The following is a 20840-nucleotide window of genomic DNA, read 5'->3' on the forward strand; positions in this document are numbered from 1 at the left end:
CAAGCCTGATACACAGATGAGTAAATATCTTCACACTCGAGCACCCAGGCAGGAAGATACCTAACCAGTGTCACTGACTGCCCAAATGACTGCCCTCACTATAGTCTGAAGGGGTTATTTTTAAAAAGAGGCCCACCCACAATTTTTGCATCTTGTTCCTGTCTAGAAACCAGATTACAGGCAAATGGAACCGTATCATAGTTCAAAGCCCTTAAATGTTTGCTCTAACTTCAATACTTGGTCCTTCTCAATGAGATCAGCAAAGTAAGGCATGTACTTAGTAATTAAACCCGTGTGTATATATATGTTGCCTGACCTGGTCACAGTAAAGATATCACTGCTGAACCTATGGCAAACAAAATTAATGTACATAGCGACAGGCTGACAATGACGCACTAACAATCTGAAAACTCAAGAGGCAAAGAAAATCTGTTTGCCCGCAGGTTTAGTATTCATATCCCCAGCCTAGCTCCAAAGAGAACTGCTCTTCAACTATTCATCCCAGGCTCATAAGGAGTAAGATGGGAATGAGTTAAGTCCTCCACTTCTCTATTAAGATTTTCCTCCTACTAAAGTTAATACTATTACACTTGACTTTGACTACAGCACAGAGATATTTATCCCCACAAGAAAAGCTACTAAAGGCACAGGGATCATAATCTAGCCATCAAGCAATTTATTCACTGATGCCTCTCAACAGCAGTGACCAAATTTCAGCTAGCAATTTAATTCAAGATCTGCACGCAGTTCTGCGTATATTTAAACACAGCACGCTTGAACAGAGCATGCAAGAATACTCCCCATGACAGCGGAAAAAAGCAGTGAAACAGCAACCTGGGACAGAGAAATGTTCAGAGTTTTAACTAAACAGATTATCACTAACAATTAATATGCATCTGCCTTGCAGCTGAGGGGGTATGTGTGTGCTATTAAACACTCTCCTCTACCGTGGCAGGTTTTAAAGACAGATCAAAGTCAGAGAAATCTGGCCTCTTCTTGGAAGTACTGCTGAAGCATAATATAGCCAAGCACAACAATATAGCAGATTTAGATATTTTCTGACTGCTAGTAAAAACACAGCCACCATGCCACGCAGCTGGTTAATATGTAGTTTTACAGCTTTTTTAAAAAAACAATTAGTCATACAACTAATAGAAAGAGACACTAGTGAATATATACTCACTTTTTTAAAAATAAAAACCAGTTTATCTTCTACATAGGAACTTGGCAGTAACCCTTTAAATTATTTCTAATCCCTCTAGTAGTCCTAATTTCTGTTTCAAAGGCTCCTGAATGCTTGCAAAAGGACAATGTATACAAGCACTTGCACATGTGCAACATCAGTTCGGTTACTGGAATGTGCCACGACCCCAGAGGTGTCTCACACTAAATATTCTAGCACTTCACACATATAGTAGCACAACAAATGTTGTAACAATAAAATAATAAGCCAGCCAAACTTATTCGCGTACTTACCCAGCCCCAAATAGCTATTCTGTCCTTATCAACAAAGCCCATTTCAGAAAATTTTCTAAACACAAACAGAATAATTAAATGCTTAATGGACTGCAGGTATCTACCATTATACAGATGTGCCTATTTTCATCATGTCTGCATCTTTCTATTGTACAAATACCACTTCAGAGTGACTGCATAAGAAAACACAACACTGCAGGCACATGTGTCTTTAAGAAATTCAGAAAAAACTTCTGTGCATGTGAAAAACCAAACCCAAACCCAAACCCAAAACCTGGATGGGCTGTAGAAACTCATGGACATTTGTACTGCATCGGGTCAGATTTTACCACCTGTATCGCTTTTTTTTTTTTTTTTCTTTTTTTTAAATTTAAGATATAAAAAACCAGAGAAGCAACACTTAAATCGCAGTATAAGAGTCAGGCTATTAGTTTAACTTCTTGAGACTAAAAATCCCAAAAAGTAAACTCCATAAGCTCACTTCTTCATGATTCATACTGACATCATTTGGTTCGGTGAGGTTCTACAAGCATAAAACAAGTGACGAAGATGAACTAGGATGTAAAGGCTGAGTAGTTCATAAAAGTAACTGTCACAACAGAAACTTGCAAAAAGTTTGGAGTAAAACTTCCAGCCCCAACTTCCTTATTAGCATACTCGTCTATTATACCAATATGATAGCTATCATCTTCATAAAGCCAGAGATATGGTACATTTTTTATTACATCATTAACTCTTCTCTCTTTTTAAGCATAAAATGATGGTTGGCCCATAAATGACACACTTCAGGATACAAATTAATGTAGAATTCAGCTATGCTTTTGTCAATAATTTCAAGATGACCATCCAGAACCTTCACCTTTTTTCCCCTCCACAATAAGCACAGAAAAGAAGGAGCAGGTGTTGACCGTTTCACTGTAGCTCACCTGGCTGCTTCTATCTGATCATCCACTTCATGCGTTCCCAGCCTTCGGTTTATTGCATGCATAATTTTATCCCCTTGGTACCCACTTCCTCTGCCATCGAAGCTGGCCACAATTATCTGCTCAGTGCTTGCGAGGTAAGTTGCCCAGTTGATCCGGAAGACATAATCTACTTTCTGACTACAGGGTCCTGCATACCTGAGTGAAAAGTGGCACAGAACTCAGGCATTTACTCTGCACATAGTCTTGCATCAAGCATTTAAAATACAATTACTGCTGACAGTTTTCAGCCACTAAAGAAGGGTGAGCTTTTAAACTAAACTGAGCGAAGTGTGACTGACTGACTGACTGACTAACTGATTCAAAACTGCTGATTTGTCTGGATGCTAAAAGCAGTACACTTTTATAAAACATAACTGTAAAACAAGAAAGCAGACTGGATTTTACTTGTTTTTATTGCTTTTTGTTCTAATAAGAAACTTCCATTATTTTGACTTTACGTGGCTATCAGACATACAAACCAAGTTATTTTCTGTGTTGGCATATCTACTCATCAAATTTTCAAAGCGATGCTCTTGAACTATTTCTATTCCATTTACCTACAATTTATTTGGCTGAAGCCTGAAATCAACAAGTAGCCTTCATCTGGAGAAACAAAAAAAAAGATCTTTTCCCGCACTTTTAGTGTTTCACCAGTCTTCTCTACAGTTTAGACTATTTCTTATTCAGACTGAGAAAAAGGAAGAAAAATTGTAATTATAACTTTTCATTTTAAAATATTCTGTAGCACTTCAGCATTACAAAAATCACACTCTAAACGCCTGGATGGTAAAATTCTGTTTGCAGTGCACTTCACTCGCCCCTCTTCAACAGAGTAAGGAATGGAAAAGTGGCTCTTACAGCTCTATAACACATTTTTCCCAGTTTTAAAAGCAAAGAAAAAAATAGTAGAAATTACCTAAATCAAGCTTTGTTTTTAACACTATGGGTCCTGACACTGCTGAAGAAGATTCTGAATATCAAGATCAACATGAAGCAGAGGGGATCCTGACAAAGGCAGGCCCAGGTAAGTCAATAAAAATTGAATCAAAACCAAAATAAGTTTTAATAAGCAAAAAGCTTATTAAAAGATTGCTTATTAAAACATTCAATAGACATATAAGAAAGTATTACAGTGCAACCAAATTACACTGTACAAAGACGTATCTAACAATTAACAACTAGCTTCCTTGCGAAGTCAGCTCTTCCTAAAAAGAGGAAAAGGTTAACATTCTGTTTTTACGAATAGGTACGTTTCAGTAACTTCCAGTCAGAAGAAATCATTCCAGCAAGAACAGAAGTGCTTGAGGAAGAAGGGACAAAACAGGCACATTTTCACGGTCTTGATTTTATAGCAAAAATAGCAAATGCAGTCCTGACCACAAGATACAGCTGGCCAACACCAGCTGACAATCAAATATCACACAGAAAATGCAATGTCACACTCACTACTTCAGCTTCAGGATACAAAGCTTTTTCAAGGTTTCATTCTGGAATGTAATTTCATTGACTATTATTCCTAATGAACTCAAAAAGCAGAGAAGAAGGTAAGCCAACACCGACATCCTCACTCTTAAATCAGATACAAAACATGTTTCCCTCACTGCCATCAGAAAAGTATGTGCTTGTTAAGCGTAACAACATCTTATAGCACAGGAACCTATCACAAATTGGGATACAACTAATTTTTTCATTCCCTCTTAAAACTAGTTCAAGAAGTAATTAGAAAACATGCCAGTTTTGTGTTTCCCAATCTTATTAAGAGCATTTGAAGTAGATGAAAGTGATTATTAACACAACATTGCCGTTTAACTTGAAGACTTACACATCAAGGAGCAGAGGGTACTTCTTTGATGAATCGAAATGGGGAGGCAATATCATTTGATACCACAGGTCTAAAAGTGAAAAAGAGTTTGACTTAGGTCAGTTCTGCAGTGAAATAATTTGACAAGTATTGCAATTCATACAAGAGCACATTTGAGTCGCCCTCTAAAAACTCAGAAGTAGTTTCAACTGAACTGTCCTAATACCTACAGATAAAAGTTCCTAGCTAATCTAGTAAGATTTTTTTTTTGTGAAAAGTTTTACAGCTCAGTTTTACAGCTAAGTTAGCAGAAAGTCTGGAACTGGAATGTCTAATAATAATAAAGTTTGGGGACTCAACATCCTGTCCCATAACATTATCGTACATTATAACCTTAAAAGTAAAACTTAATAAGTCTCTACAGTAGTAAACCCAGTACTTGCTCAAAACCGATTTCCTCCTCAAATTTCTCTCCCAGAATTAAAAAGAAATTTTAAATATGTTGAACCTGCCAGACAGATTTTGCATGACAGTTTGTAAAGCATTCCAGAAATATATCCAAATAATTATTATTTCTCAAGCAACATTCATTCCAGTTCTATCACTGTTACTCTTTCTACCCAAGCTGGCTGAGTTAGCTGAACGTTTTAAATGCACACCATGTTAAGTTTTACAAACCAATTGGCTTGATTGTTCACTCATGAATTTTAAAGGAACTGATGCTGCAAAGGAAGCATGAAGCAATGCTGATGGACTGTGCTGCAGTAATGGCCAGAGTGCAATTCTTACAGACATTTGTCCAGATTTGAATATGCAAGAAATTAAAACACTGAAAAAATAACAATCTACATTGAACACACAAAATCCCTAATTTTATTTTTTTCCTTACTCTATAGTCAAGGGAGCAGATTTCTTCTTTGGTAAAATAGATAGATTTGTGGACAGACTTGGAACTTGAAGTAGGGCTAGACAAAGGGATTTAATTTTCCTATTTGTGACATTAAAAATATATTCCCCTTACCCAAAAGCTTTTACCCTGAAGAGGTGAAGTAGTAAGAACAAAGAGGAATAAGAAGATGAATATACAACTGATAGCACGAAGAACATCTTTAAACCTCCATCTTGCCTGGAAGATTTCATCTTTAGCCCTAGTAAAAATGTGACAGAAATAAAAGACAGAAAACACAAAGAGAATTATTATATAAATAAGGTAACAGAGGAAGGAGGGAGGCATCAAAAAGAACAGTTAACAATGACTGACAGAACTCAACAGAGTTTGTAAAATATAATTCCATTTGGAATACTCATTCATTTCATCAAGAGAAAGTTTGTCATGACGAGAAATGATAGTAGCAAAGGCCGGAGCAAGAACAGTTTAGACAGGTACCAAGCCTCCCACTGCTGGTCTGGTTAAAGTTCCTACAGCCTAGGAGCACACCAAGAAACCTTCTATACTCAGACTTGCAAATTCAGAGGCGCAGCACTAGCAAAGTGTTAGTGGTTCATTTTCTAGCTTTTGTTCTAGTCTGTAATCATAGGTATATGTAGTCTTTCAGCATGAACACGCTTTTCAGAATGTGACTATTCAGTCCAAATATTCCCCTACACAGTGTTGAAATGTAGCCTAAAAGCTTTTTTAAATTTCAGATTCCGTGTTCATTTTCTGATAATAATTGCAACTTCTCCTCCACTGTTTCAAACTGCTAACACAAACCAAATGGACTTGTACCTATAAATTAGGACCTACTTGAATTTATTTCAATCCAACAATACTTACGAGCTTTGTGCCCTACCCTCCATTCCTCTTATTTATTTATTTAATGTGTGGGTAATTATTATGATGGCAAAATGAAATTAAGCACAACAACATGAAGACATCACACTAGGTAAAAAGCATATTTTAGGTAAGAACATTATGGGTTTTCAGAAAAGAAAACCCTCAGACTGCTTGGAGATGTCGAAAAAAAAAATTAATCTTGTCTTGCCTCTGAGGGCTGAATAACCACAATAATCCCCACTACACTCTTCTTCCATTCTTTTCAGCAGAAGATCTTGAAGCACGTGGTGAAAGGGGGAAAGGTAAAACATATTTTTGAACTTACTGTAGTCAGCTACCCTAATGAAGCCAATTTTTTTTGTAGGCATCTGAATATCTTTCAATGCATTTTCCAGTTCAGTGTTATTTTCCAGGTATCTGAGGACTAAACAACAGAGTTGTAAGAGTCAAAGCTTAAAATACATTATTTTTAAATGCATGGCTCTTTAATTATGAACGCTTTAAAAATTCAGTCTTTGATGATGGCAACCTATATTGCAGTCCTAGTTTACTGCAGTTTTTGTTTCCCCCCTCGCATTCAATGTTTACAATATAGTTTTCATTCCATAATTTAGTAAGCAGAAAGCCGGTTTCCCTGTTTTTCATTTAAACACAATTTCAGAAATTATCTAGTAAATAAGTCATACATTACTCACAGTTTTCTAGCACAATGTAAAATAATATTAAATAAACTATGAATAAACATATGCCAAGCTATATAATTTATTCTTCAGGTTAACTATACTAGACTAAATATCTGAAACTAAATATACCCTTTATAACTGACATTTTAATTATTATATTAAGCAATGAAAACAAAATCAAAATAAATTTACAGTCAAATTTTCTGGCTCAACACAAATTATATTTTAAGACAATCCCATACCTCGATCATCACTGCTGCTGTGCAAAGTAGATATAGGCAGGTCAGGACCTGTTAATAGAGCACGAAACCTTTATGTTTGCATGCTGTCTCAAAACACAGCCTGCATAAATTAGTTGGAAGTGGGTGAATCATAAAAGCTCAGAAATCTCTTCCCTTCAGTCTGTACAAGCTTGATTTTAAGATAGTAGGGTCCAAACTCAGGCCACAGGATCCCATAAAATATTTGGACTGTCTTGTAGGTGAACCACATGACTGTGAGGTACTAAAGAATTAAAATTCTACTCTCCTTATCTGGTGAGGACCATGGTTAGGAAATCAATAAGCCTTGTTAGAGAGACCTCAGCAGTCTTCTCCAACCAACCATTTTTACAACCCGATGGAACAATTCCCTCTCTACTGTCTGTCTGTCCTTCTAGCCCATAGATCAAGGAAGATCTTGGCATCTTAATAAAACAAAATACATTTCAATTTAAGGGAAATTTTAAAGATTTTATTTTTCCCACCCTTTGATTAATTTATCCCTTGCACTACCTAGCATAAGCACTTACAAGTCACAGAGAGGCTACTGTCCTGATGCTTAACTTATGATTATTGTTCATTGCATTCTTCTGAACCACACTATCTATCTTAATTTTATTCCTACACTTAGAGCACTTCTCTTTACCCCTTCTGTTGCTTGCCTCGATCCCAGAGCCTTCAAATTCCTTCTTCAGACAGAGCCGCCCAGCAGACAGAAGTGTTTTGCACCCCTTTCAGGTCCACTGATAGATAAAACTATCAAATTTTATCCTTGTAACTTTTGTCAAGGTGCTTTTAAGCCTCAGAAGGACTAAGATTTAAGATTTTCCAGTGCCAATGCATTTATCCAATGATATCAACACATATCATTGTTACGCAGTGTATATCAAGATCTTGATGAAGTGAACTTTCCCACCCAACTAATCAGTGAGTCATGTTTATGTCTATTGATTCTCGATATACTCACCATGACAATGTAGCTGATAATACTGTGCATCTTTGCTGAAGGACACTGAATAATACTGGCATCTTTCTCGATTCAGATCACAGCTAACACATTCAGCAGAATTTGGACTGCTTTCCAAGAGCACTCTGCAAAGTAGACGAGCTCCATTTCAAAGATCAAAGACTTTTTTTTTTTTAAGCTATGCTAAACAAACGTATGCTTTTAAATACGATGACCGAATGAAATATGTTAAATTTAAAGAGTAAAGTACTTTCTGATTTAAAAATTAGAGCAAAGAGACTTTTTAAACTTTTGAGTGCAGTTAGTACTGGAATTCTAATCAGCAAAAAAAGCATGAGACGTTTTCTTCAGGGTCTGTTGCTTAGGGATTGATTGTTTCTTTTCACAATTTCCCTTTATTTACTAAATCTACAGAAAAATATTTTAGTTATTTTTACAGTTCATACTCCTATACTGATTTTCATTCAATATCTTATGTAGGATCCTACATAGACTGTGGACATCCTAATCTTTTATTTTGCAATGCTTTATCTTAAAGTTTCATTAACAAATAGTTAACGCCTACTGCATAAAAAAAAATCTTACTTATAAAGATTTCTTCCTCCTGGCACTCCACCATTTTCATTACTAATGTAGTATCTATAAAAGCAAAACATGCTGGTTTTGATAAAATATTCACAGGACATTACAATATTTAAAGATTTATTTAAATGTTTACATCAGATCTATGATGAGTAAAATAACACTACCTCCCCGCTCTCCCTCCCTGCTTGCTCAGACCCTTGTTACAAGGCCTCCTGACAGGAATCAATAGTTACAATACTTACAAAATAATAATGACAATACTTACAAAAATTTATCAGTTACAGCTTCTATGCTAATTACTTCCCATGGTCCTGCAGTAATAGGTATTGGAGCCTGGAATGGAGGGGAAGGCAGGGCAAAAAGTAGAACGCAAAGCTCCTCGATCATCAGGAGATATACAAGTCAGCAGTGACTGTCCTACACCTTAATACTTACCTGTGAGCCATTTATGTAATGGATGTGCTTGTAACCTGCTGTATCACTGAACACTTTGTAGTAGGTAGCATTGTCGGGTGCAAAGTGAGGGACAGATGGCTGAAACTTGAACACAAGAGAGATGTCTATTAAAGCAAACAACAAAACTCCAAACCCAAAATGATACATTTAAGCTTGATATCTCTAAACAGGGGTTTCAATACCTAATGCATCACCGAACATACTGCGAAAATTTTTGCCTACTGACTTAGTAGGTGGAACCTGTAGCCATTACCCTAAAGTAAACATATGTAAAATATTTTCTTGCTCTTAAGCAGCAGAATTTTCTGAGTATTAGCACTGGCAGTGATCGATGTCCCCTCCTACTCCCCCTGAATTTGAATTCTTTCAGGTGTTCCTGGTTTTCTACCATTTTAGGAAACAATATGTGCATCTACATTTAAAGTTACTGTTTTATTCTGTCCAATGCCAACAAGCAGCTGTAACCTACAGCAATATAAACACTGCAAATACACGTTTTCCTTGAATTTCCCATTTTAAAACATGTACTTCTGTACACATTCTTTGAACTTTTAATTTATTTTTTTTAACTTTACAGTGAAAAATGGCTCTCTTTAGTCAAAGAAAACAAGCGGCGTTTTCAAGAGGAAATTTTGCTAGTTAAGTAGGTGATTACAGAATGCCAGAGAACCCGAACTGGAATGGTATTTTCATGAACAAACTATCCATGTATGAATTGGGAGTGATGGAAATGAATTCCTTTTACTGACTTTCATTTGGATGTGCTCCACATGTAGAGAGAACAGAAGAATTAAATTCAGCTGAATGAAAAAAAGTTATTTCTGTGATAAATGTCCAAAACATCTAAGTCAGTCAAGACACACTATGCAATCACCTCTGACGCGTTATACCCATTTTTAAACGGAAAGGGAAACAGGAAGATGAAGTGACTCCCCTCTGGTCACTCAATAAGAAAAGATAGAACTTAAGTCTTCCTAACCCATGTGCTCCAGATGATCTCTCCTTCTTCCCTAGTGATATTTTTGCAAAAAATAACCTGGCAAATATTTTGCTAGCTTCTCCCTTATCGCAGTCTTGCTTTTTCAAAGTGTGACTTTCCTTCAACTCAACTGGCAAGCTCTAACTTAGCTCATGACCTGGAAGCCTTATGCTGTAACGCAGGCTGTTCTGAGCATTCTTAGATAAGTATAATTTCATCTCTATTTCTGAAAAAAGAAAAAACCACTATAGATATATACAAAGAGAGAAGTATATGTCTATATTTCACACACATATATAATTTACTAAAGTTTGCATATATACTTATATGAATTGCATATACATTTATACATATATATACATACTTCATATGTATAAAAATATCATCATCATCAGTCAAGTATCATTTAACCATCCCTAAGTAGATAAAAGAAAGGAATAAATACATTCTTCCTACCCTTTCCTCAATCCTCCCTACTACTTTCCACTCCCTTCTAAAATCCAAGAATCATACAGTGAGTTTATCTATTCCTTCCAACAGTTCCCAAGATGTGGGTTGTCTCTTTAAAAGAAACAAAAAAAACCAACAACCTAGTTTAATGGCACAGACTCACATTTTGCCCTCTCATTTTGCACAACTGTTTACAAAGTCTGCAGCTTGATCATCACATTGTCTAATTGTGAAGCCTTTGCTGCAGAGAAGCAAAATGTGTCAGCGTTAAGGCCTTCCTTTCCATATCAAATTTGACAGCAGGTGGGTTGATCTCTCATCTTCATACTGCGGATGATTTCATCCCTGCTGTTGCCTCCCTCTTTGCATTTCTTTAAACTTTCATTTTTGACTTCAAAAGTGAATTAGTGACTAAAGCATAATCAGTGTGTGGAAAATGCGGGAGTGGAAAGTGTACTCTGTGTTCTCATCAAAAACTCTAAAACTCATTTCTCCCTCCAAGTCTGAACTTTTGCATCTCTGCTTCACTTCCCCCAGATCTTCTGTGTAGTTCATTAGGTGCCTACTCTCAACCATGTACCAAAGGACTGAGAGGCAGCTTGTAAAGCATCATCCAGACAGTACTGACTGGTTTGGTAGAAGTGTACAAAAATTTTAATCTGGTCAGTTATAACCATCTTGTCCCCAATCCTCTCCAAGAGATATTTTGGGCTGGGGGAATATAAATAAATACATAAAATGCCAAGGAGAACATGGAATGGTTTGCTGAAACCTGAAATGCTAAAAATTACTTTTGTTCTCTATGCCTTTCATCCAATACAATCGAAAGGCTACAGGATACACTACATTTTAGTCCCTAGACTATTCTGGAGACCCCAGGAAGACTGAAGAGCCGCCAAACCAGCACGGCTAACAATTTTCCCAGAACAAAGGGAATTCTGAATCCTGGGCCCTGCTCTCCCCTACCAACCACTACTGAAGCGGTAGTTCAGAATTAGAAAAGAACCTGAAAGGAGTAATCTGCTTTTTGGCAAGTTGAACAAGATGCACGGGTCACAGAGGATGCAGTTACAGCTCCAGCCACGCTGCACTGTCAGCCCGGCCTGGGAGTTCAGACCCAATACCCACAAAAGCTTAAAACTGAGAGTAGGGTGGCATAGTAGTCCATTTGAGGACATTTTTTCCCTATACATGGAAAATGCAACAAGTGAACGGATCAGACCTGCACACAAGAGGCATTGCAAGCAGCAAGAGGCTCATAAGAACTTTCCTTAATTATCACTGTTATTTAGCATGTGGTAGTCTTAGAAATTAAACACTCACTCTGCCAATCCAGCCAGTTGTACTTTCTTCTGTACGTTGTTTTCCCTAAGAAAGCAAAAACAAACAATCCCACAAGAATTATGTTTATTTTACATCAGGCTATGTTTCTACAAAGATAAACATGCAGAGACAGTCTACTCCTTTCTAGTTTCATTTATCAAGCACTGGAACTTTCCCACGTCATTTTTCTTACCTGTGGACATGACCAATTACCAGTAGCATTTTCAAAGTCACAGACTGTGAGGACTGAAAAATTCTGAATTCTTCTGAGCCACTGCAAACAGATCCTTTCATCTGTCACCCATGTTACAACACTCAAATAATGATCCCTGAAAACAGCAACAGCATTAGATATTTAAAATCCTCTCTGTAATAGCACACTATATAATAGCATTCAGCAATTCACTGAATGATACTCATCTGGCTATTTTCATTTCAATCTACTCTTCAACAATAAACAGTGATGCAAACCTAATTATGCCCTTTTTTGCCAATTGTTTTTGCTGCTGGTGATGCATTGGTTATTTTCATTCATACAATAAAGAATCAGAAAGTTCCAGAAAGACTGCAATTAAATTCTAACAGCCAGATCTCTATCCTCTAATGCATAAAATAATAGCTACTCCAGACTGTTCATAAATCCTGTACTACGCCCATCTAGAGGAAAATCTCCTGAATATTAAGTTGTATAGGCACTAGATTTTGTAATTTTATCCTTAGCTGCATGACACTGGTTGCTTACAAGCACTTTCTGAGTGATATATACCTTTGTTCAATTTAGTATTTTTTTCCATTAGTCAGAATGGAGTGAGAGAACAGATATTACTATTTGAATATTTTACTCTCATCTTCAGAATACCAACTATTTGACATGAAAAACCGGAGAATTATCAGATGAACAAAATTTAATTTTCATGAATATTCCTGTATATTAATTTTAAAAAGGCACCACATAAAATTTAGTGGCTTTGTTTACCATTACGATCTGTCAGATGTACTCGTCTTTTCTTATTTTAGATCTCTCCTATCTCCTAGAAGCCTTAAGAACGAAAATAAAACAAACCTCCCCTCCAAGGCAAGTATGCATTTTTAACAAGAATTTGCACATTTGACTTAGTTCCAAGTTCACGTTCCCTTTTCCCCTGAAGTTAGTTAACAAAAATGTGTGGGATGTTTTGTGATGAGAGTGAATATCTTCTTGATCGGAGGGGGGAGGGAGGCAAAAGGCTGGGGAGGGCAAGAAAAAGAAAACACTTGAGACAATTATTGTGGATGGATTAAAAATACATGCCAACTGGTTACTGACCACTTTCAGGCTTATTTCTAGATTGCAGTTTGGAAATCACATTTAGAAAAGGTCTATTTTAAGATTCATATTTGACTGGGAAAGTGGTAGGTCATTTAATTGTGTCTGCCACTGGCTTCAAACATGATATTTTAGACCAATATTATTATAAAAGCACTCTGCAGTAGCTTGTTTGGAAAAAAAAAAAGAAAGTGCTGTTCTTCATGTACCTTTAATAGTTTCCTCTGTTTTGTAAAAGGGGAATTAACCTCATAGATTTTGTTCCTCCAAAGTGAGAGAAGTTAATTCTGGAGACTATAAATCATCCATCACACAAGATGGGCAGTACAAGGAAAAAAACTTCAAAATTACTATTTATTATGCTATTATTATAACATAATAAATATTTTATGGTTATTATAGAGATTAAGAATGCACCTTCAGTTTTGAACAACTCAAGAAATGTTAACTAAGCTGCAATGAACTCAAGCATAGAGCACAGTAGTTTTGCATTGCCTTTCCTCATTTATTGTTGAGAAAGGATATTTCTGCAATGACTGTCTGGCGCTCTCTGCTCTGAGGATGACTTATTTTTTAGGACAGATCATTTCAGACAAGAGCATGCACTGCCTTCATCCTCCTGTTAGCCAACAGAAATCCCCTGTACCTATGATGCTAAAAGTGGCGTTTACATGCTGTATGGATTTCTTGCTGGTCATTTGTACAAAAAGTATTAGGTTTCATCTACCATCTTATGTGACAAAGCACAGACGTGCCCAATTTTGATAGCTTTCCGTGACAAACATTAAAAATTTTCCCTCTAAAACCAAAGTGCGCTCTGTCCTCTTCAAATGTGGGGGTACAACTTCTGCACATACAACAAACGCTGTATACTGATGCAACAAGGAACCATTTGCAGGGGCACTGCCCCTCAAAATCTCCACCCAGGCAAGCAGGATGAGGTATGCCACCAATTCAAACTTAGTTTTACTCCGACTTTAGCTCCAAGGAAGTAAAAATAGATTTTCCCACCACAAAAGATTATCCTTTCCTGTCATACAGCAGTATATAAATATATATACTGCACAAATACACATTATTTTGTACTTCCAGGAGCAAAACTACGTGACAGCAACGTCGTACATCACTTGTCTTTTCCTACTTATGTACTTTTGCTCTTGTGAAACTCCCCAAGACTTGTTCTGGCCACCTCAGCATTTGCAGGAAGCACAGGCTGATTTGGATCAGTAACCAAGGGAAAAACTGAAGCTTTGGTCTTTATTCAAGACTTCACTTATCTCTGTATTTATCCAAATTTACAGACTGTTACATCTATGTAACTCAGGTCTGTGTTGGCCAGATAGGTACAAGGCTTGAAGGCAGGTGACAGTTATTCTCCCCACGTCACACAGCAGTGTTGTTTAGCTTTCATTAGCTGTTAATAAAAGCTAAAACATAACTCTAAGACAGCAGAGATCTTAACCAGAACTGACCAAATCATAAAGTGCTTATAACTCTGAGGCTCTGAAACTCTGGAGAAAAACACTGCAAAACAGCTATACAACATCTACCTATTGCAGTGCTACTGTACAGAAAGGATAAAAAATATACTTGTAAAAGCTTGCAAGTCTCAGTTAACACAGAGGTGTTAGTTACACTGTAATGGGACTGAAACAGAGTAACACAGATATTCTAGTTATAGATATTTTGGCCACCATGTACAAAAGACTGGTTTTATGCACTAGCTAACAAACCTCTTCTTTTTTCCCTGAAGTTTATCAGTATAACCTGTGCTTCTGTGCCCATCATGTTCGTAACTGTCAGCCTCTAAAAAATGTCCACAATAGTCTTATAAAGAAAAAAAACCACCACCAAGGTATGGTATACCAAATTCTGTATGCATGCATTTCAAATCAATTTAGCTGCTCTTTACAAAATACATTTATATTATGTTGTGCATTTCCAGTGGCATTTTGAGAAATACAATTTTCCATTTACTGTGAGAGGTGCTGGATTTCACCACGTTTCCAAAGAAAACAAACATTTTAAGTATAAATCTGAAGACAACCACGATACCTTGCCTCAGGAAGGAGTCTGCTTCCAATGCAATCAAACCTTCACTTACCATTAAGGTTTTGCTTTGCTTTTTTCCCCTAGTGAATTGGAATACATTTATTATAATTTGATTATACCAAAACTTGCTCATATTAAAGTTGTACTGTGAAATGACTTCACCACAGTTAGACTCCACTGAAAGTGATGAGCCAAGAACTTGTCACATTCTGAATATAACATACATGGAATATGCCATCTATATATAATCACTAGGAGGATAATCTCCATGCAGATTTTCTCTGGTAAATTTTGTTGCTACCAGAGCCAGACTACTGGGAAAAATGGCAATATCCAGTGAATATAGGGTGGTCACACATTAAAGCTCCTCCTCACCCACCATAAGAAACAAGCAAACATTTCTTACACTGATTTTATTTCTGCAGGTGGAGGAATTTCAGCAGTGTGGCAATCAGGAAGTGCTCTGGTATCCACAATAAAGAATTGCACAGTTGGATTTGTAGCTCCTGCCTAAAAATAAAATTTTTCATTGTACTTTTGAATAGAGAATATTCTTGGTGAAACGAGTGTTTGAAACTACAGACGAAGAAATTATTACAGACAGTCAGGTAGAATCAGCCAACTTCAAACATGTGAAAACACAAGTTCTAAATGCAGTTCTTAAGATCAATACATAAATTATCCTTTGTATTTTTTTATATGAAAGTGGTAGTTATGTATTTCTAGATAAGACTACTACATTTAGAAACATGCCTGACTACATAGTGCTTGCTGTACCCAAAGCAGTATTTGACCAGATCTCATCCCACATGCCACACACAGTATCTAACAGCGAATCAAATCCACTGCTAAGGCAAAAAAAGTGCTTCTTTATGGAAATAGATACTTTACATTAAGTGATCATATAACAGCTGCCTATACAATCAAAAGCTGTGACTGCAGCATGTACCCCACTATTTTTAATGCAGTGCTACTAGATACTGACAGCCGTATAATCGTGCGAGTAAGGGCTGCTTCTCTAGAAGTTCAAGCTAACTAGCTAAATCTTCACCATAACAGTTAGGTAGCTATAGCTGACACATCTCCAGAAATCAACAACATTCCAAACAAAAGGGGTTTGTAATAAAAGGTGCCATCCAAATTAGCAGTTCGTTCTACACCTGCATCTCTTCACAGACACCACGCTCAAGGCAGAGTCCCTGCAGCTATCAGCGAGCCCAGTGGGGAGGCTCCAAGGGGAAAGGCAAAAGCCACATGCTCCTGAAGCTTTGGGAAGGATAGGGAGCGACTGACCACTGCCGCTGCAGAGAAAGCCGAACTCGGCACAAAGGGGGTTGTAGGGGAGCTTTTTTCACCAGACAAACAGCTATATCATTTGAAGTGTCAGCTGGCTGTATTGTTCTGCCTCAATAAGTCAAAGAGTGAAAACACCTTCCTAAGCTGACCTGAATACCCATGTATTCGGTCCCAGCAATGGGGACACCGAGCATTGTGGCAGTGAGCATATTATGGAAACCAGCAATGAGAACCACATTTGCACTGCGATTCAGCAGTTTGGTGCAATTGTTGTACTCTCAGTATGATCTGTACTTGAATTGTGCCTTAAGCGGATTGCTGCATCGCCCTGCTAAATCAAAATCCCATGTAATACCAACCAATTTCACACAAATAAATCTTGTACTACACATTAAACCCTTCATATGTGGAGTATGTGAGAGAAGTTGTTTGGAGCATATTGGACTCCAATAATCACACCATTTAGCCCAGTGTCAACTGTGGCACAAGCAACAGGCATGAAGTCATATGAAGAGGAAGGGGGGGAAGAAGGAGCTGCATGCACTCTTGCAGGTAACACTGAAGGACCTCTAGGAGTGAGCAAAGAAATTCCATCAGCAAACTCCTCCCCTTCATCTCAATATAGCAAGCATCTAATAATAAAAATACTACATTAGCTGAAGAAGATTCCATTATCAATACCACGTACAACACTAGCACAATGTAAATCTGCTATATGCAGATACCAACTCCAATTCCCTAAATGCTTTTTCAACTCAGCATCTACTTGCCACCTCAAAATTTTCTGGTGAAACAACAAAACCTTAAATCACTTCTTTTTTTTTTCTTTTTGCTTTTCCCCGGACATAATAAAATACTTTAATACTGCCAGATGCTGTTGACTTCAGAAAGAGTAATCACAGCAAGCTGTTGAGGAGAGACAGACAATATTTTCATTAGCAGAAACTGATTAAATGAGACTACTCTCTTAATGAAACTGCAGAACAACCATGTTTAATAAATAACACAGACCTTGGGATATGGAATTCTAACGGTCTTTGGATACTGCAAGGTGTCCTCAGAATAAAAGGAATACTCTATTACAGGAACTTCTGAATCATCAAATGCTGCATATGCCACAAAATCACCATTTGGAGACCACCACAGAGCAGAATGCGTGCCAAACATTTCCTCTGAAAGAGATGCAAATGTGTTTAAGTTATAATTGATAAGTTGGCTCTTCTATCCTAGGTACTGTTCCCATTAGTTTTTAATAAGAATTTTTTAATTGAAGTTCAGATATCAGAGTACAAACTGCTTGTGAGGGTTCTGAAATGAGATGTTAGATAAATGCTTATAAGCTAGCATATGAAACTAATTCGAACACTGTGATTGCCAGTGATGCGCTGCGAGTTAGGTGATCTCATTGCCATTCTTAGATCTTCACACTAGCCAGGTATCAAGCTCAGGTAAGGATGCATGCTTTTGTTAACATACAGACTTACACGATTTTGAAATTTTCAATGATAAGAAATGACATAACAGTTACAACAAAATAATAACAATAGAACAAAAATATGTTTGATATAGTTACCTTCATAAACCCAATCTGGTATTCCATTGAAAATTTTATTTTCTTCCCCATTTTTAGTGATTTGCACATATTCCGCTGTTGGTGAAGCTTTAATATAAACATTATTATTCCAAACATATGCCTGCAAAACATCATTGTGATTACAATTACTAATAGAGTAAATCCTAGTTCCTTCCTTTACCTTACCTAGCAGGAAATTACTTTTACAACAGATGACAAAAACCAACTTTGAAAGTTGCATTTCACCAAAGATCACTGGTACTTGCCATACCTGAGTTACTAACACAAATCAGGTGCAGCAACCTAACTTCAAAAAACAATCTATGACTATGACAAACTATAACAAATGACATGATTACTGTATCAAGTTCTGAAACCCTGCCATTAATTTTCTGTTGGGATACAAGCTTATTCTTCTTCAGTAGGAGTTGGTTTTCACTAATTCGCCTTTCCAACTACCACCACTCTGGTTGGTAAAACATTGATGGGGGTCTCAGCATTGCAAACAGACCTTCAAAGATGGTGCATTCCCTCAGTAGCACTCAGAACTCCTCTAGTTTTTGGCACCTGCCTACCTCTCTAATCAGCCCTGTTTTTTTCTCTCCAACAACTGAACAACGGAGTTTTATTCCACAGCTTTGCTTTGCGATGCAGAAAGCTCTTTTCAATAGGCTTTGCTTATGGTTGGGCTCTATAATCCCTTATTACAAGGGATAAGAATGAATAAACACCACATTCTCCTATGATAGATCAGATCCAATGCTCACCAAGGGAATGCACAAGCCTTGTACACATGCACACAGCAGTTGTCACGACTGCTGCGGACTGGGGAGGAAAGGAGGAGGAAAAGGACAGTGGGAAAGAGTACAAGAGAGATTTTGGTCCTAATCCCTGTTATATGCATTCATCAACACTTTATTTTTTCATTTTATGATGTAATTAGGAGATAAAAATCACAGTGATTAGAAAGTAGACAACTGCAAGGCTACTGCTTTTGAAATGGATGAGCTAATGTCTGCCACTGTAAAAACATAAAGTTCCTGTGCATTTGTAAAAACACAGAGATGGATTCCAACAGCAGTAGTCAATCTGGAAACTGTTTCAGCTACTTTACCCAGAAGGAGGAAAGTCCCAAAACTTCCAGGGTACACAAAATTTGAGCTTCCATGTCATGCATACAAAAATGACTGCTTGTATGAGTTTCACTTATCTTTACTAACCAGTTTGTGACCAACAGGTGACCAGGATATATACTGTGTATCATTATGTAGTAGTCCACCACCTAAGATAGAACTGGAAAAATAAAAACAAAATGCAGGTAAGAGAAGTCAGTGAAATGCCATTTAATTGCAAAATGATGTCAAAATTATGCCTTGTGAAAAAATTACGCACCTGCTACTGAAATCATAGATGTGATATGAAGCTGTATAGGAATGCCTCCACAACTGCAAAAGAATTATTTTAATACTAAGAAAATTAGGTTCACTAGGATTCACATCTCTTACAATTTGAATTACCTCTGATACCCTGCTAATGCTATTGCTTAAGAGAAGCAGAACACAATGAATGTGGAAGGGTAACAAAGCTCTGCAAGGTTTAAGAAACACTAAGGAACTGCCACTCCTCTGGGGTCATCACTTAAATATTATGATAGAGGCCACTGACTGATTAAGAACAGGGATATAGAGGCCAGAGATGCTGCAGATATCCAGAAATCCTTGTAGTTACATGGCAGACTATTGTAACTATGCACAGTTAATCCTCCTCCTTCTGCTTTACTGGCACACTTGCTGTTTTCTGTCTCATTTTCCATGCTGTATTATTTAACTTGGCATCATACTGTTTAGAAGTCCTCACAAGCCCCAGTAGTATTTCTGTAGCAGTTCTCCAGTTCCCGGGTGACCTATTCCCATTCATATTGTCACAGAAATAAATCCTTTCTCTCAGAAACCTGCCTCTATAAGTCTGTATCACTCCGTAGGCACTTACGGAAAAAAAAGATGATGATGATAATGCAGACACATTTAAATGTGTTCACTACGTGGGGCTGTAGAGGTTTGGTTTAGCCCACAGAGTTGACATGCTACAATAACGCTACCTTTTATGACGGTTCTTGAAGATTTGCATGAAGATATGAAACAATAACTTCATACTACACAACCAGATGGCTATTACATAAGAAGCGTCTACATCCTCATGATTCATTTTGCTACTCTGTTTTCTTGCAATAAAGATTAATAATAACACAACTTTCAATCAGACTACTAACTAAAGGTCAAAAGATCTCCCTTCAGCATTAAAATAAAACTAACTCTTGCAATTGCAACAAATAAAATACTAAAGAGCAATAAATCATCAGTAGAGGGGATGGCTAGGGTGGAAATATTTAAGTCATTTTTTGGTCACTAATTATGCAGTGAAAAGTCAAACAATTCTGAACAATTCAAAAAGACAAAAGGTAACTGGCTGAGTAGTACCTAGCAAGGAAGCCAAAACTGCAAAAAAGTGATGACTAAGTGCATGGACTGTGGCTGTCACAGTGCAAGAGGCTTGCTTAGACTGCAAAGCCAGAACATGTAGATATTGACATGCAGATAGAGCTCAGTGACACAGTGCTTGAGTGTTTGTACACTGCACAAGTCAGCACTGAGCTTTTCACAAACAAAACAATAACCTCTCCAGAAAAAAAAAAAACAAAACAACACACCAAAATTACTGGCTTCTTACTGCACACACTGCAGGGCAAATTATTACCTCCATTAGGTTTCTGCAACTGTCCTCAAGCGGCACACAGAGCCAGCTGCCACAAACGCAGATTGACCTTTACTGCATGGTTCAGCACCAACCCAGTATGAGGCACTGTGCTGGATGTTCTTCTTGTGCTTGCTGAC

At 37.2% G+C, this 20840-nt stretch overlaps 1 protein-coding gene across 1 annotated transcript in view; it reads right to left on the reverse strand.

Moving 5' to 3' along the window:
- Nucleotides 1–20840, reverse strand: part of LOC104054612 (dipeptidyl peptidase 4) — a 46006-nt gene that overhangs the window by 11751 nt on the left and 13415 nt on the right. The window contains exons 6-21 of the mRNA XM_054069423.1: nucleotides 19342–19394; nucleotides 19170–19242; nucleotides 17950–18070; nucleotides 17388–17548; nucleotides 15487–15590; nucleotides 11916–12051; nucleotides 11723–11767; nucleotides 8950–9054; nucleotides 8780–8847; nucleotides 8515–8568; nucleotides 7930–8054; nucleotides 6945–6992; nucleotides 6345–6443; nucleotides 4264–4333; nucleotides 2403–2597; nucleotides 1477–1531 (exon numbers count right to left, since the gene is read on the reverse strand). Of these exons, the coding sequence (XP_053925398.1) occupies nucleotides 1477–1531; nucleotides 2403–2597; nucleotides 4264–4333; nucleotides 6345–6443; nucleotides 6945–6992; nucleotides 7930–8054; nucleotides 8515–8568; nucleotides 8780–8847; nucleotides 8950–9054; nucleotides 11723–11767; nucleotides 11916–12051; nucleotides 15487–15590; nucleotides 17388–17548; nucleotides 17950–18070; nucleotides 19170–19242; nucleotides 19342–19394 (1512 nt within the window). The remainder of the gene's footprint in view (nucleotides 1–1476; nucleotides 1532–2402; nucleotides 2598–4263; nucleotides 4334–6344; nucleotides 6444–6944; nucleotides 6993–7929; nucleotides 8055–8514; nucleotides 8569–8779; nucleotides 8848–8949; nucleotides 9055–11722; nucleotides 11768–11915; nucleotides 12052–15486; nucleotides 15591–17387; nucleotides 17549–17949; nucleotides 18071–19169; nucleotides 19243–19341; nucleotides 19395–20840) is intronic.

Source organism: Cuculus canorus, chromosome 6, assembly GCF_017976375.1.
Source record: "Cuculus canorus isolate bCucCan1 chromosome 6, bCucCan1.pri, whole genome shotgun sequence".
In the NCBI taxonomy this organism is placed as follows: Eukaryota; Metazoa; Chordata; class Aves; order Cuculiformes; family Cuculidae; genus Cuculus; species Cuculus canorus.